The sequence below is a fragment of the Aedes aegypti genome, chromosome 3 (genome assembly GCF_002204515.2).
Source record: "Aedes aegypti strain LVP_AGWG chromosome 3, AaegL5.0 Primary Assembly, whole genome shotgun sequence".
Taxonomy (NCBI): Eukaryota; Metazoa; Arthropoda; class Insecta; order Diptera; family Culicidae; genus Aedes; species Aedes aegypti.
In genome coordinates, this window is record NC_035109.1 from 62,864,641 (window position 1) to 62,887,641 (window position 23,001).

Here is a 23,001-nt window from a genome sequence, read left to right on the forward strand (position 1 = left end):
GAGACAAAGTGGCTTAACCACGAATCAATATATAACACTACTTGAGTCAATTATACACTGGTACAAAAACGTTGCAAGTCACTGAATAAAACGGCTTATCATTTTGTGATAAAATTTATGTGGGAAATAATAGAAACTAACTAGTCTATTACTGCGAGCTGATTGTATGCAAAATTCAAGCGATGTACACGGCGAAAAAATGTTAAGGGCTCATTCATAAATTTCATAACGCTGAATGGGGTGGGTGCACCATGGGAGGGAGGTGTCAAAATTGGTCATTTTCGGCGTTATGAAATAAATGAATGAACCCTTGTCTGTTTTCCATTTTGCTGGAATCAGTTTCAATTGCACCCTTCTGCACAATTTTGTTTTTGCGGTACATTTTCCAAAAGAAAACTCTTAATTTTTGTAAATAATCGATATTGTGCGCTGGTAAAATCACCTCGTCGCCCTCAGCAGCAAGAACAGCCCGCTTGGGCAGGCTAGCTGTTGTCAGGTGAAGCCTAAGGTAATGTTCCCACAAACAATTGTCGATAGGATACCACCCAAATCTTCGAAGACGACAACATCAACAGAATATATGTTTTTTTTTCAGCCAGGCATATAGAATTCCTTCTAGGTATCGTCTTGGGTCAGAGGATGTACCGTCTTTGCAGTATTTATTTGTATGAGATGGTATCGGATCACCTGCCACGGATATTCAGACGGGGGCAACCCATAGCGGCAAAGGTATGTCTCGAATTTACTGCAGTGAACATAGGGTTCATTCATAAATTTCATAACGCCAAAAATGGCAATTTTTGACACCCACCCACCCCCTCGTAACGCATCTTGTATAAATATATTTCAAATTTTGTATGAGCTGTAACATTTTCAGGATACCCACCCATCTGTCCAATTCGCTTGTCTGTTTTACTTTTTGCTGGAATCAGTTTCAATTGCGCTCTTCTGCACAAATTTGTTTTTGCGGTACATTTTCCAAAAGAAAACTCTTAATTTTTGTGAATAATCGATATTGTGCGCGGGTAAAATCACCTCGTCGCCCTCAGCAGCAAGAACAGCCCGCTTGGGCAGGCTAGCTGTTGTCAGGTGAAGCCTAAGGTAATGTTCCCACAAACTATTGTCGATAGGATACCACCCAAATCTTCGAAGACGACAACATCAACACAATATATGTTTTTTTTTCAGCCAGGCATATAGAATTCCTTCTAGGTATCGTCTTGGGCCAGAGGATGTACCGTCTTTGCAGTATTTATTTGTATGAGATGGTATCGGATCACCTGCCACGGATATTCAGACGGGGGCAACCCATAGCGGCAAAGATATGTCTCGAATTTACTGCAGTGAACATAGGGTTCATTCACAAATTTCATAACGCCGAAAATGGCAATTTTTGACACCCACCCACCCCTTCGTAACGCATCTTGTATAAATATATTTCAAATTTTGTATGAGCTGTAACATTTTCAGGATACCCACCCACCCCCTTCAGCGTTATGAAATTTATGAATAAGCCCATATTAAAGGACTACGTTCACCGCCAAGGGGTGGATCACTCCTGATGCATCTGATATTTCGAAAAAATTGGATGCATTCAAATGCATTTGAATGCCCACTTCCAGCAAATTTACAAATCATGGCTTGCTCAAACGTTTGACTGTTGTTGTTGTCAAAGTGTCAAACCTATCATTTTACAAACTCGAGAAGAGCTGCTACCTCATCCCAAAAATGTTCAAACACAGGTTTTGAAGCACTTCCAGATTATTGGTATTTGAATTATAACTGTTAATAACTTGGAAAACGATGTTTCTTATTACTTTGTAGACAGTTGAAAGGCTGAGAACGTGTGGATGGAGGAGCGCGAGTGTCGAAACTATGAAAGCTGCTAGAGTAGTGGAATTATTCATTGACTTATCCAACGGGGAATTGAGTTCACTTGGTTCAAGAATTTTCATCCCCGCGTACCTAAAATGTAATTACTTTTTCTAGATAGTGACAATGACAGTGATCCTCATCTTGGCCTATTCAAGTGAATCTGATGACCCAGTATCGTTAACTCTAGTCAATCTGATGGTTGGCCATACACTTATTCCAGTTAAGGATCTTATGCGCTGACCAAAAGAATTCATGAGGCAAGTTCGAGACAAAGTTTAGTACGGAGAGGTCATAATAAACCCTGGTGCAAAAGGAATAGTTTGTGTTGTGGACATGAAGCAATATATAGATCTATACACATTCTGTAGAAAAAAAAGTTCTATCCGTCTCACGATCATATCTTCAGGTGAAGAAAACGATAAATAATAACCTTAACTTTAGTGTCCCTCGTTTTTTAACTACCATTAAAACAAATAAAATGGTTTATTTTGCCAAAAATATATAATTTTGTGTCTTGTTCTTTTCCATCCACCTGAATGTGATTTCTATAGTAACTCGATAAAATAAAGCTGTTGAATCCAGTCCTCTTTCGGTGAGGCGGAATTGCTTTACAAATTGCGGGCATTCCGAGAAGAAGTTTTGAACTACTCCAGCTTGCAGGTAGTTTCGTTTCTGACAAAAATCAGAACAAGAAAGGTGATTATTAAACGAAACCAAATTTTGAATTTCCAAGTGCATAAGTCTGAAAAATCTGACAATCGTTTGCGCGTTGAAAATCGATCAAATTTCTTGCTTGTTGGTGGTGACCAATTGGATAAATTTTCAACGCGGAGCGGTTGGTTCTCGAGACTTGTGCTCTTGGTTTCGTTCTCTAGTCATCTAAGACAAAAGTATTCCTCAACTCTATGCTCCGGAGATCCGGTTAAAATAATTACTCGATCATCTGAAACAAATAACAATAAGACAATGAATAAGGTAAATAAGTACAGTTGCCTCTCCATATCTCGATGTCGAAGGGACCATCGAGATAGGGAGAGATCGAGACATAGAACATATTTTTAATGAATACTAGATTGAAAACCGATCCGTTGTTAGGAAAATAGGAATAATAATAAACAAGCAGACGTCATTTCATGCTCGTTGATGTTTTTCAATCACGAAAATCTGGTCTAGTATCCTTTGATAAAGTGCTTATCGACATACGGAGAGAAAATCGGGAACGAAAAGTCAACAAAACTACATCGAGATATGGAGATATCGAGATAAGGAGGATATCGAGATATGGAGAGCAAATTTATATGCAGAATGAAGGGACCGAGGAAATCATCGACATAAAGAGATATATCGAGATGTAGAACATCGAGATGTGGAGAGTCGACTGTAGGATCAAACGATTTTGAACATTCACAACAAATAAATACACGTTGCTATAGAACGATTGGTTGATAAGGTGGTGTTGTTAACGCCAAAGCTAGGTTGATGCGAATGTTGAAAAAATGCATTTGATGCAAATTGATGTACATTCGATGTGCATTGAACAAGTGATCCACCCCTTGTTCACCGCACTATATATTATCTAGCCAATTTATGTACCAAAGTATTGCAACCTTATTCGTGGCACAATACTATGTTTTATATCTCTCAGTTCAGGATAATTAATGCAGGCGCCCTGAAGTAGCACTCATAGTAACTGATGGAATTAATTATGGTACAATTTATGTGAAAATCTTTAAGCATAAACTCAAATTTCATCAAGAGTCCTGATTTGAAAAGAGAATTCAAATCAGCCCTTTTGTCATCGTTGTTTGGTGTGGGAGGGAATGGGCGAAATTGCACGCTAAGAAAAAAAACATTAAAAATTCAATTACGCCCCTTTTTCATAATTTATTTCATGTTAAATTAAAAAAAAATGGATTTTCTGGCAAGTACGATGCAAAATGATGCCAGCCCAGCTTCTAACTCAATTTGCTATTTTTCGTTAGTTTCGCCCTTTACCTACTAACCCAATATCTTACCCACTAACCCAATATCCTTTCCATGACAACCGTGGAGATGCAGAGGTGATCTCGGTTTCTAGTAACAATGGTAGTCACACTAATATTCCTTCCCTTCCCCGACGACCGTAAGGACGTGGCCGGCGCCGTTATTGACTTTTGAAATTTGCGCTCTCGATTTGTGCACATTGGGAATGGTAAGCTTATCCCAAGTCCCATTCATTAAATCTTTGTTCTTCAATTGTTCTGGTCAATCACGGAGTAGCAACTACGAATTGTACGGTCATCCATGCTTATGCTTATTTCTGCCGAATCTATAATATATCGAACCAACGTAGACGCTCATTCTATTCACTTTTCATCACGCAGCACAAAACTACCAAGAAATAATAGAACTCATAACTTACCTTCGCCGCTATCAAGTTTCAAAATGTGTCCCCGTCCATGTATATCCGTAGACACCTTCCCGTACAAAGGGTTAATTCACAAATCTCATAACGCTGTACGGGGTGGGTGGGTGATCTAAAAATGTTACAGCTCATGCAAAATTCGAAAAATATTCATACTAAATGTACGAGATAGGCGATTATTTTTCTGCTGAAGTGCTTCATGGAAACAAGTAGTACAACAACAAATTTGAGCAGAAGGGCGCAACTCAAACTGTTTCCAACAAAAAGCAAAACGAAGGCAGGCGAATTCGACAGATGGTTTTCCAACTGATCGGGGAGCGCAATTGGGGATCGTTCAAATATTACGTAACGCAATAGGGGGATGGAAGGGGTCTTACATAGTGTTAAGGTCCATTCAAAAAATTTTAAAATTCTCCATACAAAAGCTGTTACGTGGGGGTAAGAGGGGTTCTAAAATTTCCGAATTTTGCGTTACGTAATATTTGAATGAACCCTTGGATATATGAATTGACAAAAGGCGATTATGTTGAATGGCACAATCACAAACTATGTTCAGAAACGGACGTTCCCAAAATTATAATGCAAAATTGAGATGAATAAATGTTAAATTACGATTAACAGAAATGAGGGTCAAAAATATGTTCTATAAGAAATAGAGAATTGGTTTTATGTTGGAAAATTTCATACGATGATGTCTCATTTTGACGTTTATGTCAATTTCATCCATTTGAAAAAGAAGTGTACAGATTTATCTTCTGTACAGGAAACATTGCTGCATCTGGCACGAAGTCATGGCTACCATGTTTCACTGCATATATCCAGTGATGCTTGCAGAGCAACTCAACGTCCATCAATTTTGTCACGTTTTTTTATTATATTTAGCTCCCACTCTGCCTTATTCCACACGTTATGGAGGCTTCGCAAATTTTGTATGGATCATCTCATTTAACTGAACTCCTCTTCCCCTCTTGTGCGTGATGTAATTTATGAACGACCTTTTATTGCATATCGAATCGCCCACAAAAATATTGAGTGTGCAAATTTATTTGTTTTTCATTTTTCTCATTGTATTTGATGTTGTGGCTGACCTCCGCCCTTATCGCAAATTGCTCTCGATAAATAAAGCTTCATATATATTTTTTACTGTACTACTTTGGTACGCAGCCCAGAGATTCGCAACGTGTCTACAAACAGCTGTCAAAAATTGTTTTCGTCGTTTGTCCCAGCTGCGAAATCCCAGCAGCTTCAGCAGACGTGAACAAAATTTAGAAAATTTCCCTGTAAAATACTACGTTTTCCTTGATTAGTTGTTCAATTTTTAGGAAACTATATATCCCGTGCTCAATAGTTGAATATTTAGGTTGTAGTGCAGCATCGACATGGCGTATGGCATAGAATATGATTAGCATGTTGATTGTCGATAACTTTCACTTCCGTCTATCGTTTCAGCTCTAAAGTTACTTTCAAAATTACGTTGACTTCGGATCCTAAGCTTCCATTCAAAGTGTAAGTATCGGTGTCCGCGGTGTTTGCTCTGAGTATATTCTAAAACGTAATCTACGTTTTCCAGGCTTAGTGTCCCCGAAGCGACTCCCTTTACGGCCGTCCTCAAGTTTGCTGCCGAAGAATTTAAAGTTCCACCGGCAACTAGTGCCATCATCACGGACGATGGCATCGGTATTAACCCACAGCAGACAGCCGGTAACGTGTTCCTGAAGCATGGCTCCGAGCTTCGATTGATTCCTCGTGATCGTGTGGGGTCGCATTGAGGAAGAGAATATGTCGTGGGCTTAAATGGGGGCAAAATTCCAGCTAGCTAAGAGCATTTTGGACGAATTTTCGCTTTTAATGATTTGTCTCTAATCGATGTAAGTATTGGTTGTTTACCCGTTTGTTTCCACTTGTTTGAAGATTTATTATAGGTATTGAAATTCGGGAAAATATAGTTTCAGTTAATTTGAATTTAAAATTAGGTAGGCTTTCTCAGAAAGAAATACAGCATTCCTTTTGTAAGTGTTTATTAAGCTAGTCCATGTTTTGTCGAATCCATTTGAGAAATTTAGACACATCGGTGAACACAGAGTAACGATTCGGATCGCACATGAGCTGGTTACGTTTCTGGGCACTAATTGACACGATTCCGCGCAAGTAATACCGATAGTCATCGACAAATACCAACCCACCGCCACTATCTCCGTTACACACGGAATTCCCTGAAATTAAAAAAGTTAGGTCTGATTGTTTACACCAAATATAAAATGCAACATACCATCAGCATGACCCGCGCAGAACGATTCCCCGAAAGCCAGAACTGTATTATACTGGATATTCGTTTGTGAGCACTTTTTCTGCGAGACCACGGGCATGTCCAAATAATTTAGTACGTTTGTAACAACACCATTCCTGTTGATTCCCCAACCGGCCACTTTTCCATATCGATTGTAGAAAGCACTTATGTCCGTCGTGTTTCTGTATAGACATACGGGTTTGATGAAGCTATTGAAAATGATATCCCTTTTCAGTTTGAGGATACCAATGTCTGTCGTTTGGGTTGCTGAATTGTAGTCTCGATGGATCGTAGCATTTTCAGCAGTATGAAAGAAGTAATCGTCAATCAATCCAATATCCACTATGCCGATATACACTTTGAAGAGATCCATTTCCAAAGTTTCATTGCTGTTCTCCTTGGTGAGGCAATGAGCTGCTGTTAAAATGCTTCTCCTGGAAATGATACTGCCTCCGCATTGGTATTGCTGAGGATATTAATTAGAATGTTGATATTATACCGTGTATGCACCTAACTTTGCGCATTTTAAAGAAGCACGAAAAAATGATAATTATTCATTGATTTTTTTAACAATTCAGTTTCAGCAACATGTTCGTTTATGTGAAATTAGTATTTGACATACATTTGTTTACTAAGAAACTCTCGTTAATGTTAGTAAATAAACAAAAAACCTTATCGTCATACGCATAAACGTATACTTTTACACCGTCTTAGAACAAGCGCTAAGGAGTGGCTCTGCAAAAAATCAACATTTTTAGGAACAAAACTGTGTTGTGAAAAGTATATTTGCGGTGTATTTGCAAGAAAGGTAATATTCTAGTTATTTTCCATATAATATGTTGAATTTTCATTTGAAAAAAGCGATGCGCAATGTTAGGACCCATTTTTTACACGAGGGTCTTAATTTTTGCGCACTTCTAGCAATTGGCTTGTTTAGGGGTACCCTGTTTTTTACATTTTCTAAATCTACGTTAGAAACTGAGTCATAATCCAAAGTTTCATAATTTTTCGTGCCCTGGAACTATTTTTAAAACACGTTTGAATTTGGTATGGAAATCGCGTTTGAATCACCCCTCGGCAAATTTTACTTCGGGATGAGCTGTCATTATGTAAATTGAAATGTCATTGAGTCAACCGAATGAAATCTTTCTCAATCATTTACCTTATCAAAATTAAGATATTATAGCGCAATAAAATCGTGTTACACTTAGAAAAAATGTGCTCTTTCGATCAAGCTTCAAAAACAGTGAGTTTTTCATCACTAAACAACCCAATTCGGAATGGCACGTAAATACATGTACGTCCTTACAAATAACAAAATCTGTCGATCTTACCGGGAATGGTCACTCAATCCATAGGGCAGCGGCTACATGTAATATTCTTGAAAGTACCTTTTGTATGAAGCTGAAGGCAAGGTGTGCATTGAAAAATCTCGGAAAAGGCAAGCTGAAGGCAAGGTGTGCATTGAAAAATCTCGGAAAATCCACTGTATTAATGTATTAACACAGGAGACTATTACTGTAAACTTGGATAATTGATAGCGCAAAGGTTGGCTTCCCAGTTGAAGGACAATAATTCAAGCTCCACTTGTCGAGCAAAAAGCGTTCAATTATGGAATAGCCGTACTGGCGGCAAATAGATAAAAAAGTAATCAATCGCGAGAGATCAACGATACATCTCTCAGTTTAAGAATTAAAAAAAAAAACAAGAGAATAAGTTATATAAAGCAACGCACGGTAACAAATAGGCATAAGCTGCGGCTGTAAACTATATTGCTCAGATTGTAATCTTGTGAATATATGTATTATAAAAAAAAAGAACAGAGTAAATTACTATTCGTGGGCACTCTATGTTTGAGGTGATTGAATAAATTAAATTGAAATTCACGGAAAAAACTCTTGATGAAACTCATATTAGTTGTAACCTTTTTATTTAATACAAAACCAGTAAAAAAGTAAAATTATTTAGAGTAAACGAGCAATTTAAGGCATGCGCAAAGTTAGGCATATCATGCGCAAAGTTAGGAACAATTCAGATTTTGTGCGCAATGTTAGGCACAAGGTGTTGCATCACCTTTCGCATTTTTTTAATTTTTTGCGAATCATTTTTTTTTTTAAATCACGCTTTCTACTGAAGGGTTAAAAGCCTATCGTTGGCAGAAGTTTGAATAAAAAGATACATATTTTAGCCTTATTTGAAGCAAAAATACGATGATAATTTCTTAACTGCGCAAAGTTTGGTGCGTACACGGCAAAGTTTGGTGCGTATTTTATCATATATACCTACATCGTCATAGTATATGGCAACATGCCATGGAATTTCTCCAGACTTTGCATTCGTTCCACCGATGATTCGAGCCTGAACGATGGGTTCACTTGATGGATATACTGTGGCACATTCACCTTCGTCGTATTCTTCTTCTGAGTCGGCTCTTGAAGTCTGAAAGAACAACGACATTTCGATCTTCTAAAAACCTAACCAGAACATCATAAGCTTCAACCTACAGTAACCCTTTCCAACGCCGTCCTTTCGGTTGTTGTGCTTCTGGTACCGAAAATTACTACAGAAGCTTCGCTGGTAACGGAAACGCGTCGAACTCGCTGCCGGCACAAATCCCGTCCATTGAAGTTGACCTCCTGGACGTCCGGGGTGCGTCCATTTTCGTTGAATTTGACGAAAAAGTTGAGCTTTACCTCGGCATCGGCAGCCAGTGCCAGGGTGCTGTTTTCTATCACGAAACGAACACCGTCCAAGGTATGCACCTCGCCAAAAAGATTCTGCAATAAGTTGAATAATGGAATAAGACGATAATGGTTGCGTAGACAAGGATTCTAGGTACAGAGTTACATATGTGTGCTCCGAAAATTACAGTCTTTATAGTGCTGTAGATCATAAATTAATTTCCGTGTTAAAGCAATATGTAAATATTAATAAACAATTTTATTGCAGTAGATCGACAGTAGGGAGAACCACAACTCTCAAACTACTAACACCTTCAATCATGACCTCTATTTTTTTTTAAATCTAAGCCCTAGCAGCTACTGTAAATATTTCAGTGCTATTCCCTGAAGTTATCCGTAGATATTTGATTAACTGAATTCTATAATATTTTTTAATGAAAATCTCGGAGCAGTTCCTTGGAACATAATAAATGGATAGATTCCCGGAGAAACCTTCGGAGCAGTATGTGAAAGACACTTTTTTTTACATTAAGTATACCTGGCATACTGCTACGAGGAATCATGAAAAAAATTCTTAAAAATACTCTTACAAATTTGTCTAGTCTGATTAGCTTAGCTTAGCTTAGACTGACTACACATATCAATGGTTGCTATTCCGTGATTGACCGAAGTCAGTGAAAATGCACAAAGAATCAACTAGAAGTTCGGCTGGGATTGGCCATAATCTTCTTCAGTGTGCATTATTCCATGCCTCTATTTATACATGGTCAATAACGGCGCCGGCCACGTCCTTGCAGTCAGGTGGGATTGGGGGAAGGAATGTTAGTGTGTAACCTTTGCTATTTGGAGACCGTGTTCGCCTCTGCATCTCCACAAGGGTTACTGGGAGGGATGTTTGTTAATGGGGAGGATCGTTGGGTCACAGGATTCACTTTGATAAAGCTTGGTATGCTGTCCCACTCAAGAAACGTAAAAATTTCTGCTCAAGAAATGGTCAAGAAATTCCCTACAGTGCTACAGTTGAAATGACATTTCTTTTCAACTGCGTACTGCGATCAAAGAAAAATTCTATTCTTGAGCATTTCTTGCAAGAAATTTCCCACGCATCGAGATAGACGATTACTTTTCTGTTGAAGTGCATACTTCGCTTAAGCGATTAGACCATGATAAATAATTATTTGTGAGATATAAACATGCTTATACGTAAATATAATATTTTCATTTGATATAATCAATATCTATGTAGAGAAAAATTATGCCGACACTTGAGGTGACGAACCTTTCAAAGTTTGTTGAATAAAGTGAACCTTTCGCAAGTCTACACTTGTAGTGTTGAACCATTCAAAGTTTTTTTAATTACAAAAATAAAGATAAAAAAGGAGTTTTGAAAAAAAAAAATTAGCCATAAATAATTTATGAATCAGAGTTTATGTCGACACCAGTGAATCAATTATCATCCAACACGCAGAAACAAAGATATTGTCACCTTATATTCTTGTTGCAACAATTTTATTCCGCAACATCAGTTTATCATCACTTGAACAGAATATGACAAAGATCGATCACCACGTGCGCAGCGATTTTCTGGGCTTCGCATTGCAATTTTCGAGAACTTTCTGCGTGTTGGTAAACATTGACATATTATCAAATAGCATCCATAAAACAAATTTAGTTTTGTGTTTAAAATAACTGATAAATCGCGAGTTGAAAAGGTTGCGACAATGTTGCGCTCGGTGATTGTCATGACAATTTTGCTTCTGATTGTGTCCTTATTCGCAACAGTTGCGACAAACGGTTGTGAGCGAGCTTGCTTTGTTGTTTGTTTTTAATCTTTTTTGATGACAATTTGATTCACTGGTCGACATTCACAGTGAAGAACCTTTCAAAGTTTGTTGAAAAATCATATTAACGTCTCACCGTTGTAACGATTAAAGGTGCAGTCATACATATTTTATAGATTAGAAATAGTAGCATGAAACGAGCTCACCAATTGATCCGTCATCCTTGAGCAGCAACAATCCACTTTCAGCTTCACTCGTTTGCTCGGCTATATAAAAGCACTCAGAGAAAATAGGCGCGCGACCCGAAAGAGAAAACAACTGACGACTGCTCGGGCTTTTTTGACGCACTGCCCAGGAGCAAGCGTCTACGTCGAAAGATCAAAAAGAACTAATCGAACGCGGCACTTTTTCACTTTACTCGACCGATGCGCGACATGTTTGATCCTACCCTCATCACTGGCCCCCGCAGGAGCAAGCGTCATGGTCGAAGGATCAAACACAACTCTTACAAATTTGTCTAGTCTGATTATCTAAAAATTCCATACAAAAATATCATGGTATTTCCTGTTTGCTGGTCCTAGTCTCTTATTGATTTGGCTCCTATTTGGTCTATTCTTAATACCCGTTTACTCTTTTTTCATGCATTAGGATCCTAAAGTTCCTAGTTTTTAGACACTCACTCGCTACCAGTCCTGACCGTTGCTTTCCCAAATACCAAATTTGAGTGGTGTAATATACATGTTTAACATTTTTTTTTCATATACATATAAATCAACTCAATCGACAGTTATTAGAATTAGGCAGAAAGGCTGAAAACTAACCAAGGAGATAATAATTCCAGTAATTTCAATATTCCAGCGCAGTGGTAGAGATTTACTAAAAGCCAGCGAACATTTGGAATACTCATGCTCCATTCAACGCTCATTGAATTATTTTAATAAAGCTGAACAATTTTTTGCAATAAAAGTTATCATATGTTATGGTATATAAAAATGGGCTGCATTAGAGTGAAATTCATATAATTACATAGGTTCTTCTTCTTCTCCTTGGCATTACGTCCTCACCTCTTTGAAGATATCCAAATATCCCATATTGAAAGGAATGTTAAAATTTTGGTTTTGATATATTTTGAAAAGTATGAATTTTACTGAAAAAATGTGTTCTACATACTTGTTCTGCCCATAATCGCATAACAGTTCCATGTCGACTTTTGACCGATTTGCGTTTTTTGCATGAATCAACTCAACATCGTCAGAAGATCGATAAAAACTGCTAAAAAGTAGCCTTTGTTCCTAACTTGTACAAAAACAAACCCCATTTGTGTTGTCCCATCTTGAAAATATTCGCATAACAGTCACATCAAAGTCCGTATAGTGATCGGGCTCAGAATGGGTACCACTTCTAGTACTACATTGGGACTCTCGATACTACTACTTATTCACTGATGTGTAGCGAAGTAAGGGGAAATAAATTATACATTGAAACCTCCATGAGTCGATGTTCTATGTCTTAATATCCACTCATGGAACCATACTTAAACAAAATTTCATGCTAACTATGATGAATCGCTCAAACAGCTTTCCAAAACATTTCTGTTCCATGACTCGATGTTTCCATGAGTCTATGATTCCTTCAGATATCGACTCATGGAGGTTTGACTGTATTTAATACATACTTGCTTACGACATTGTAAATGTCATGTATTCACGTTGTTTCGAAAATATTTTTAAATTAGTGGATATGACACATAATTATGTATTTTCATTTTAAATAAGGCTTATACAAATATTAATCTTCTTTTATGACCGTAGGTAACCATTTCGGTGGTAAGAGGGGAATAAAAACAAATGAGCAACAAAAAATAAAATAAAATAAAGTTCATTTTACATTTTTTATTTAAATTTTGTAATGATTCTTTGCTGGTGCTTAGGAATATCGAAATAAAACTTATTTTTGCGTTTTTCGATAACTGGTAAAATTGACTTAAGGAGTACTTGCTTGTAAGTGTGCAAAATAAAAACTTCCCAATGCGAAAGCAAGATTTCCATATAAAAACAATCAGCAACCACATCGTCTTCTTCATCTGCTTATTGGGAGAATACAGTTAAAGATTTTGGATCGGCACATCCCACGAGCCACTGTATTTTAGATCTGCGGTCAAGGCTTACAGAAGTTGCCTGAAAAATTTGTTTAGTCATTCTGGATCTTCCATATAACAGATTAGCTAGGTTGTTCTGGAACATCTCGAATCATTTCCATCGGATTCAATTTCCGCATTATCCAAAAGATGATCATCTGGGTTTTTCATGACTGGGACTCATGACTGTAAGCGCATTCCACATCATGATGTGTGTTTTGAGAAATCAATCAATTCGATTTTTTTTTTATCTGGTGATTCATCCATGGACGTACAGTAAACTATCCGTAACTCGCTATTCCGTATCTCGATATCGAGTTATAGAATCTGAAGTAAATGTGGTAAAACAAATTTAAGATTTAATTAACATTTTGTTAACAACATATTACATTTCATTTGCCGTAGCAGTTCAGTTTTTTTTTACAGGTGAGTTGATTTCACCTGCTTATAAGAGAAAAAAAAAAACGTTTTTAATATACTTAACCTAACTTAACCTAAACATATAACGCATTAATCGTGGCAATAGAAGATTGTAACGATTTTTGCCTGAAATTATTAATGATTGTATTTGACATTTGTTCCAATGTTTCAACATTGGATATTCTATGTAACTCATTGGTACTATACCAGGGAGGAAGCCTCAGAATCATTTTCAAAATTTTATTTTGAATTCTCTGCAGAGCTTTCTTCCTGGTTTTACAACAGCTAGTCCATATTGGTACAGCATACAACATGGCTGGCCTGAAAATTTGTTTGAATATCAACAGCTTGTTCTTAAGACAAAGTTTTGATTTTCTATTAATAAGGGGATAGAGACATTTTACATATTTATTACATTTGGCTTGAATGCCCTCAATGTGATTTTTGAAAGTTAAATTCTTATCTAGCATGAGCCCTAGATACTTAACTTCATCTGACCAATTTATTGGAACCCCTCTCATCGCGACAACATGTCTACTTGAAGGTTTCAAATAAAGAGCTTTTGGTTTATGTGGGAATATTATTAGTTGAGTTTTGGAAGCATTAGGAGAAATCAAATAGCCATCAGTCTTCGGGGGGGCCAAGGGCCCTTAACATTGGAGATTCCCAATACTTGTTTCGAAAATGTGTGAATGGATTACAACAGCACAAGTTTATACAAAGGTAGAACATAACCTCAAAAAAATGTCCAAAATCGTTTGATCATTATGTGTAGTGCACATTAGTAAAATTTAATAATTTTGGTATATTTTAGCAAGATAACGTTTTGCTGTACACAATCAGATGATGTGACATAGAACTCAAATGAAATTAAATGATTTAAAATAAAGGAATCCACGTTCACCCACATAAATTCTGTTTGAGTTGTAAAAAGTGTTCTTTTTTATGAAAAGTAGTTGAACAAACAATATTGCAAATGGAATTAATTCAAAATCAGTTTAAAAAATTATTATTGTTTTTCAATAGTATATTGATTGTTTATCAATAATTTCTCAATAGTTTACGCAAATCGTGAATTTGAATTCAAAAATTGTAACATTCTGAATTATTGGGTCACCAAGTGGCTCGGTAGCTTACCAGGATCGCAGTAGGCTTTGCCGCGAACGGTCGTGTTTTATTTTGCTCCGCGTGCTTTTTTTTTCGTGATTCCGCCGATATTGGTTAGTGCTACGCAAGCAGAATTTTAGTTTGAGAGTGAATCACCGAAAGCCCCCGTAATTAAAGGTTATAATTCGTGTTTTGTTGTAACGGTTCACCGGCAATTGCAACTGGCTAGTTACTAGCCGCTAGTAGGTTTATCCCTGGAAAAATGTGTCTCCGAAATTTTGATTTGGGTTCTACCGCCACCCAGAATGTTGAAACGTGATAAAAAAAAGTCGCTAATTGATAGCAGAGAACCTCTTTCTGACAAAAGGAACAAATTAGAAGCAACAAATATCACGTTCTGTAATTCGATTTGTTGGAGAAAAGTGCTTTAATGTGAAAGAAACGTCATGCAATTAAAAAACATTGAAGAAATGGTTTTTGTGTGGTGAAATGACGAACGAATGCGCGGAAAAGGCGAAAGAGGAAGAAAAATATATCCCAACGCTGGTTGAATCGAAGGTTTCCATGGCGACGGCAATGCCACCTTAGATGGTTTTCGGTGAGATTGTTCTGATTATGATTTTTACTAAAAAAACTAAATACGTGCCAGTTTAAAAGAAAACATCTTTTAAACAGGAAGTGTGTTTTCATTACCTTTATCCATTTGATAACGGTAATGCATGCATGCGGGGCTTATTGTTAGTGAAGGTGACTTCTGAATGGACGTGTCTCTCCAGCCATTCTGAAATGGGTCACTGGATCTGCAATAGAGCTATCACCTTCTAACTCCTGGACTAAAGCTTTCTGCAAGAGCATCAAAAAGCATTGCAGAAAGATTTCTTCCATAATATCGCTGCCGGACAGTGGGTGTTAGTTGGATTACACACACACACACACACCAAGTGGCTCGGTAGCTTAGCTGATAAAGTACTCGTCTAGGATTCGAGTCCCATCTGAGCACGTACATTTTTTCATAATTTAATTATTAATTTATCCATGCATAATAAGTTAGTTAATTTAAAAACCATGCGAGTTAGATTTCGAAAAACTCAATATATGAAAACTAGAATAGATGTAGAAGGACGCTCACTTTACGCAAGTTTTATCGGACTTGGTACAATAAAAAAAATCCGAATCAAACTAGGAATTAAGAGAAATTTTAGACAATTTTATGAATTTACATGCAATTTTTTTTCAAAAACTTTTAAGACTTTGAAAAATCCCTTTGTATTTAGTCTTTGAAAATTATCTCAAACTTGCTTTAAAATACAGAAAAACTAAGATAGTCTTAACCCCAAATTATGGTGTTTAAACTTAGTTTGAAAAATTATTCCAAACCTTCACAAACCATCAATATCTCGTTAGCATAGAAGCAAGTTTTATCTATTTTTCTTAAATATCGTCACTTTTTAAAATAACAGATATTTTACATAAATGCAGAAATACCGATAGTGATAAGACACCGGACATTTGGAACAAATCTTTGGACAGAATATAAAATTCTTATACTCTGTATTTTCCGGTAAGAACGATTCTTATTATCATTAAAGATCATTGATTAAATAACAAAATTCTAGAAATTCAACCGCAGGCTCATTTTATCATTGAAGCAAGCAATCCAATCATAGCATGTTTGAGGGAGAGCACGCTTTGAATAAAAGCAACAAACAACAATTCTAAGGGTGATGTCCAAGGTATCGTTGAAGCCAACTGATGGATCGCAAGTGCAAATCAATGATAACAGTTGAACCGTATAGCTACGTTAGCTGCTCTTAACAAGAAAAGTAGAGAAATTCCAAGATCGAAACTGCCCATACTCGCATAACAGTCCCATTTGAATTTTTATCACTTTTGAGTTAGCTTCATGAATAGTCTTCATTTATAGTGTAGTTTTCAAAATCTTTCTCAAAATTGTATATTTGTATGGACAAAGTGCGAAAAAAATACCAATTCATGTGCGTCCCATATTGAAAGTACTCGCATAACAGTCCCATCAGTTGAATTCGACGAAATTCAAGCAAACTCATTTCTATTATGATTTATTTAATTTTCTACAATGGTATTCAATTCGTAAGAAGAAGAAATCGTACAATTTACAGTGGTTTTCATAATTTTATTTTGAGAAAAACTTGATATTTTACATGAAAGTTTTCCCAGAATGCCTTCTGTAGCGAATTGTTTTAGAGCCTTATGAAGCCTTCTTAGAGTATTGAATATAATCGCTTCCCTGAACCAATGCTTACGTTCTACTATTGTCCTTCAGATTAATCTTCGGTAGTCTCATCTTCCATTGATAGAGGGAAAGTGAAGGCTTTTTGGGCCAGCGCAGATCTGCACACATCGCCACTGATATCATTGACAAGGTTTTCATGGTAAAACTGAGTGTTTGCGCCATGCAATTTCGAGAAATTAGAATGTTTTAGACACACAGCAGGAATGTTCAAATCAATGGAACCGCCATCAGCTTGTAGGCCAAACCTTGCTTTAAGTTTATCTTTGGTCTGTTTCAAATCCTACACCGACATCCAAATGTTATGCTGCAGGTGGTTGCATTGAACTTTTAATTTTGGCCGGTGCAACAGTCAAATCTTAGCCAAGAAATTGTACATCACTATTACTGTCATCACTATTTTTTTGAGCATTGAGGGACATTACTACACTTTAAATATGCGAATACTAACAACTGCAAAAGTAATTGGGTTCGGAATCCATTGTAAACATGAAAATAAATGTGTCAAGGAGCACGATAACAAAGTAAGCGAGTCTTAAGTAATGGGATGGGACTGATATGCGGGTATATTTGTGTTAGACGAGCGAAATACTTGAATATCGAGTCCCATTTGCTAGTATTTTGGATTTGGACATAAAAAACTACCGCTTCAACTTTATTTCAGTAGTTAAAGATTTGTGCATACTTCGATCATAATGTGTTGAGTAATTCTACCAGGATTGACTACTACCAAGAGTGGCGAAACGAAAAATTTTACAATTATGTTTAGACGCGTTTTTCTCGACATGATGATTTTCCTAATGGGACTGTATTGCGAGTATGGGCAGGAAAGGGTCAATAAATTTTCTACAGCGAGCTCCATTTAAAAAGCCATTTCTTCCCAACTGCTTACTGCGATCAAAGAAAAATGATTTTCTTGACCATTTCAGGCACGCATCAAATCGGCGATTACTTTTCTTTTCAACAGCAAATCAGCGGAAAATTTTGTCTAATGGGGACTATGCACCTTAAAAGAAAAGTAATCGCCTATCTCGATGCGTGGGAAATTTTGTTTCCAGAAATGAAATGCATTTTCTTTTGATCGCAGTACGCAGTTGAGATGTAATGGCTTTTCAAATAACGCTTGCTGTACAAAATTTCTTGACCATTTCTTTCACAGAAATGTTTATTTTTCTTGAGTAGAACAGTATACTTAGCTTAAATAACTATAATTGATCTTAAAATCTCGAAGCTTGTAATAAGATTGGAATCATACTCATAAAGCCTAATCATTTGGTTTTATGATTACCTATACGACTACAAATAAATCAAACGAATTCTGCCTATTGTGAAACGTGTTTCGATCATCATCGAGAAGATAAATGACAAAAAAAAAGGGTTTTTTTAGTAGACATAAGACGTTTTTAAACTACGTATTGCTGTTGCATGTCAAACAATGATCATTCAGAAATTTCGAAAATATATACAGTCAACTTTCGTTCATTGCACTAAACCCGTGGCCCGATTAGTGAAAGACTTTCACTAATCGGGCTAAGTTTTGAGCTGTCAAAACACCGATTACAATAGAGGTCCCCAAACAAACTGCCACGAACACCAACGCACAATCAATCTTACACAAGTCGATTTCCTCAGAATGAAAACGTATCGATGTTTGTTTGACGTTATTGAGCTTTCGGTCAACAGCAGGCCAACAAGTGTAACGAACTTTCAGTTCGATACATTGTTTGTAATTATGTAAATATAAATTTAGCTTAAGTAAATGAATTGATATATTGAATTTGTATTAAAGTTTCCCCGTCACATACACCGCAATTTGGTTTCCCCATAAAAGCTCTTCTGGCTATAAAACAAATGCACGCTCACGGAAACGAGCAGAAGCGAACTCTCCAACTATAAGCCGATGAGTACCATAGGAAATTGGGAGCATATTGCATATGCTTCCAGCCAGCGTGGCGATAACAAAGTAGCGTCGGTTGGTGGCCATCGACCTCTGGGAAACCCTTTTCAGGATTTATTGACCTTTTGGCTCGTAATTGAGAGAATTTCGGTTAGGCTCGGTTGGTGACATTCGTTGCAACCCGAATGATCTTTCTCTTTGCCACAATAGACTGTTAGTCGGGGCAAAGGCAATTTAGAGACTCGGGAGGTCAATTCCGGTAGCGAAGACTTTCAGAATAATCGCACCTTATCTGAGGGTTTCTGATTGTTACATGTTCACTTTGATCTGTACAGTGGAAGAGGCAGGAGTAGTCCAAGTTAGTTCCGCGTCGTGAGGTGATATAATAGGTGTGAACAGTGACATGGAGTTTCTCTGAAATTATTTATTCAAGTTCGATTTCTCTTCCTAGAATAGCTAATTAGAAAGCGTGGATTAAGCGTAGTTAGATTGAACGTGCGATAGTATAAGTGTGCGAGTGTATTTTGGCAAAAGGTAATCACGTGCTGTGTGGTGTTATAATTGGTATGTTTAATACGGTGGCATTTCTCTACTAGATTTGTGGCAAGCGTGCCAAGCCCGCCACCTCACAATAGTGTTTAGGAGACTATTCCTGACCCCACTCTGCAGCTTCGAAGAAGCCCGGTGGTACACGTGGCCGGAAGGGGGCCGCGTCCGTCAATTTCGCGCCCCGGACAGGGCCAGCGCAACAATCGTTTTCATCAAGAGTCAGTGGAGCCAGCAACCAGCGTTTCCCGTTTCGGTGACGACCGTAAGTACAACGGCAGTACCCCGTTGAAGCCCACAAATCGTCGGTGAGGCGCCGTCGGCGCATGAAGCAGTGAGGCGTAGAAGTCGGCAGGAGTGCGCATCGCGCGCGCTTTGAAGAGGACGGACATCGCAGAGATGGGCCGTAAGTAAGCGTCAACCCACCATACCACCCGTTGAACGAGCGATCAGTGTCAACCGATGCCGTAACCGTCGACACGGATCAAGCCACCCACCGATCAGCAGCGCCCCAATCACACCAACAAGACCCCAGCGTCGTCGTCCGGCGACCACCCACTTTCGTCCTGCTGATATGGTACCGTAAGTAAATGCATGCAAATCAGTGAAAGTCCCATGCGCATGGTGTAGAGATTTTTTTTGCCCGCTCCCGATTGATGGTTGGAGACGCGTGGCGGCGGCTAAGCTTTTTTGTCGGACGCTAGCCGTTCCCCCAATGTGAATGCCCACACCGCACAAGAGCACGTGAAGAGATAGTAGATAGAGAGGTAGAAGATGAAATGGAAATGAATTTGTAAATAGCTAGAGTAAGAAAGGAAGAGAGAATGTCGGTAAAGTAGGCCTAAGAACTAAATATAGAAATGAACTCGAATAATGAAGTTGCGTTATGTTTGGAATAAATTCATTAGAGTACCACAGACAAACCGACCTGTGTTGAAGTTATTAGTGAACGAGAAGAGGTAATGTAGGGGAGGTTTCATGTCACTCGGGTTCGTTTAGTAGTTCCTTGTTAATTTACTTTATTTTACTGGGGAGGTTGGCTCCGAATCCAACCAAGGAACACTCTCTAGTCTTTCGGGTTCAGTTTGAGGTTTACGTGTACAGCCAGCCAGTGATGAGAATAGGTGCAAACGTAGTCTGGACTATCGGCTAGGTTTTCTTTTCTCGGACTAACAGTCTAGGGTAATCTAAAGAGGAGTCTTCTTGTCGCAACAACGTAGCCAACCGTGCTTCGTGCTTTCCTTCCACTATTGGACCCCAAAACCCTTTCCCTTGAGAGGTCTTAGGCCGGGCAACCCTGAAAACAGGTGGATGGTCTCCAACCGGAGTGGCGCTCAAGCCATCCGCTAATCTTACCGGAAAGCACGTTCGGACGTCCGGTTACATTTGGCGCCCAACAATACAAGGCTTTTTCTTTACTGTTTACTAAAACTCGTTTGTTTTTTGTTAGATTTTTCTGAATCCTGTAAATATTTATTTTTTTCGTATCGTTTTCTTTTCATATAAATACATTTTCTTAGTTTCTTATTACCTTATTTGAATTCTATATATTTTGTTCGCATTTTCATTAAATTTAAGCTAAATTTTTAAAATAATTCACGATGAGTCGTGTATTCCCTCGAGCGGAAGATTTGAATCAGGAGGAGCTGGATTTTGAGCTTCAAATCCGCAATGAACCTGAAGAAGTCTATAAACTTGATCTAACTGCAAAGCAAAGACATTTACGAAATCTGTTCAAAAATGATCAAAAAGATGGACGTTTGTACCAATCGCCATTCAGCATTAATGACGAGTATGCACACGTTGAGGGAAGAATTTTGAATTTAGAAAAAGCGTTGGAAAAGAAAGTGGAATCTAAATACGAGTCAAGAGTACTGCACTATTGGTACAGGGTAAAACGGATTCATGTTGAGGGAGAGGAAGAGAAAAAGAAGAAGAGGGAGTTGGTTCAGGCTATTGAGAGAATAATGATGAAATATCAGTTTGGGCCACCGCAATCACCGACAGTCGAAAGGCAGAGTCAAACAGAACTAGGTCGTATGGAATCTGTACTTGGAGGGAATATAAGCAACCCATTCGAGTTCCCTAAGGTTGGCGTTCCCGCGAGGAATGGGACTGGTACTATTCCCAAAATCACATTGAGCGAGATCAAGGATCAGAATACCTTCTGCGAGACTGGGGCCGAAGGACTGCGACATGGCACAGACGATTCAACACATATCTCGGTCACACGTAAGGAGTGGGAAGATATGCAGGCAGCGATAACGGAATTGGCGGCCAAACTAGCGCAGAGTGAGGCACTGAGACAGCAAACCGATTTTACGAATACGGAACGCCAGTATCGAAACGTACCACAGAGGAATCCGGTACCTACTAGAACCGTAATCGACCGTAGTAGACGTACAGCAGACAGCTACCAGGCCAGTATCGAGGACGAAGACAGTGAGGAGGACGTAAGAAGACCACAACCGGTTTGGAGGAGTAGGCATTGGCGGAGCAGCCATGATTCGGAAAGCGGGTACAATAACGGTTGGAACAACGACGCTTACCAATCGGGTTGGAGGCATCCAGGTGGAAGATACGCAGGCCAAGGACGAGTGGAGAAATGGAAATTACGATTCACTGGCGAATTGAGATCGACAATGTCAGTGGAGAATTTTCTGTATAAGGCGAAAAAATTGGCCGAGAGGGAAGGGGTGGCCAAACACATCCTACTGCGTGACATCCACATGCTTTTGGAAGGGGCCGCCTCTGACTGGTTTTTCACCTTTGTCGATGACCTTAACACGTGGGAAGAGTTTGAGACAGCCATTTCCTACAGATTTGGAAACCCAAATAAGGATCAGGGCATCCGAACTAAAATACAAGAGCGGAAACAACAACGTGGCGAACCGTTCATCGCGTTTGTAACGGAAATCGAAAAGATGAATCGTTTATTGTCCAAACCACTCTCAAATCGAAGGAAGTTTGAGGTGATTTGGGACAATATGAGGCAACACTATAGGTCCAAAATATCGATCGTGGAAATTAAGGACCTACAGCAACTGATAAAGCTTAACTACCGAATAGATGCAGCCGACCCACAATTGCAGTCGCAGAATATGGAAGGCACATCTGGTTATCAACGACGTCCAATAAACCAGCTAGAGGCAGAAGGAAGCGACTACGATAGTGACCAGTCAATCAACGCAATCAACACTCGAACCAATAACAACTTCGCAAGAGCAAATAGACCATCGATGGAGCAGAATGCAAGACCTACACAGAATGCGACAACACCAGCGAGCTGCTGGAACTGCCAAGGACAAGGTCATACATGGAGACAGTGTACACGGCCAAGAGTTATTTTCTGTTACGGTTGTGGAAACTTGGGCAGAACGATTCGAAGCTGTGAGCGTTGCTCCAGACCCTCGAATGCCCAAAACTCAAGTCAGGGAAACGAGTAAAGGGGGGCGATGGGGGGAATTCGTCAAACCCAGCAAAAGTAATAATTCCCAAACAACAACCAAACTACGACCCTTTTTCTCAAATTTACCACATTAAATTTAAGAGGTCAAAATGCCCTCATATTAAAGTCATGGTTTTCGAGTTCGAACT

General features: G+C 38.4%; 2 protein-coding genes and 1 long non-coding RNA gene across 3 annotated transcripts in view; 2 read left to right on the forward strand and 1 right to left on the reverse strand.

The window, feature by feature from the left end:
* The first annotated feature begins 5,451 nt into the window (after positions 1-5,451).
* On the forward strand, positions 5,452-6,241 carry LOC5567684 (ubiquitin-fold modifier 1). Its single transcript, XM_001657563.2, has 3 exons — positions 5,452-5,663; positions 5,729-5,785; positions 5,850-6,241. Exons 1-3 carry the CDS (start codon positions 5,659-5,661, stop codon positions 6,046-6,048), a joined length of 261 nt encoding a protein of 86 aa, XP_001657613.1. The 5' UTR covers positions 5,452-5,658; the 3' UTR covers positions 6,049-6,241.
* Positions 6,242-6,280: 39 nt separating this feature from the next.
* Positions 6,281-23,001, reverse strand: part of LOC5567672 — a 29,088-nt gene continuing 12,367 nt past the window's right edge. The window contains exons 5-8 of the mRNA XM_021850663.1: positions 9,071-9,343; positions 8,853-9,005; positions 6,549-7,032; positions 6,281-6,492 (exon numbers count right to left, since the gene is read on the reverse strand). Coding sequence (XP_021706355.1) covers positions 6,305-6,492; positions 6,549-7,032; positions 8,853-9,005; positions 9,071-9,343 — 1,098 coding nt within the window. The 3' untranslated portion in view covers positions 6,281-6,304. The remainder of the gene's footprint in view (positions 6,493-6,548; positions 7,033-8,852; positions 9,006-9,070; positions 9,344-23,001) is intronic.
* Positions 7,773-8,817, forward strand: LOC110678087. The gene is made up of 2 exons (XR_002501447.1): positions 7,773-7,981; positions 8,024-8,817. It is a non-coding gene; the product is annotated as an uncharacterized LOC110678087 (long non-coding RNA).

What these genes read in the sequence shown, in the direction of transcription:
- LOC5567684 (XM_001657563.2), top strand. An exon ending in CCTAAGCTTCCATTCAAAGT is followed by an intron (nt 5,786 to 5,849) that starts GTAAGTATCGGT and finishes TACGTTTTCCAG; the next exon opens with GCTTAGTGTCCCCGAAGCGA.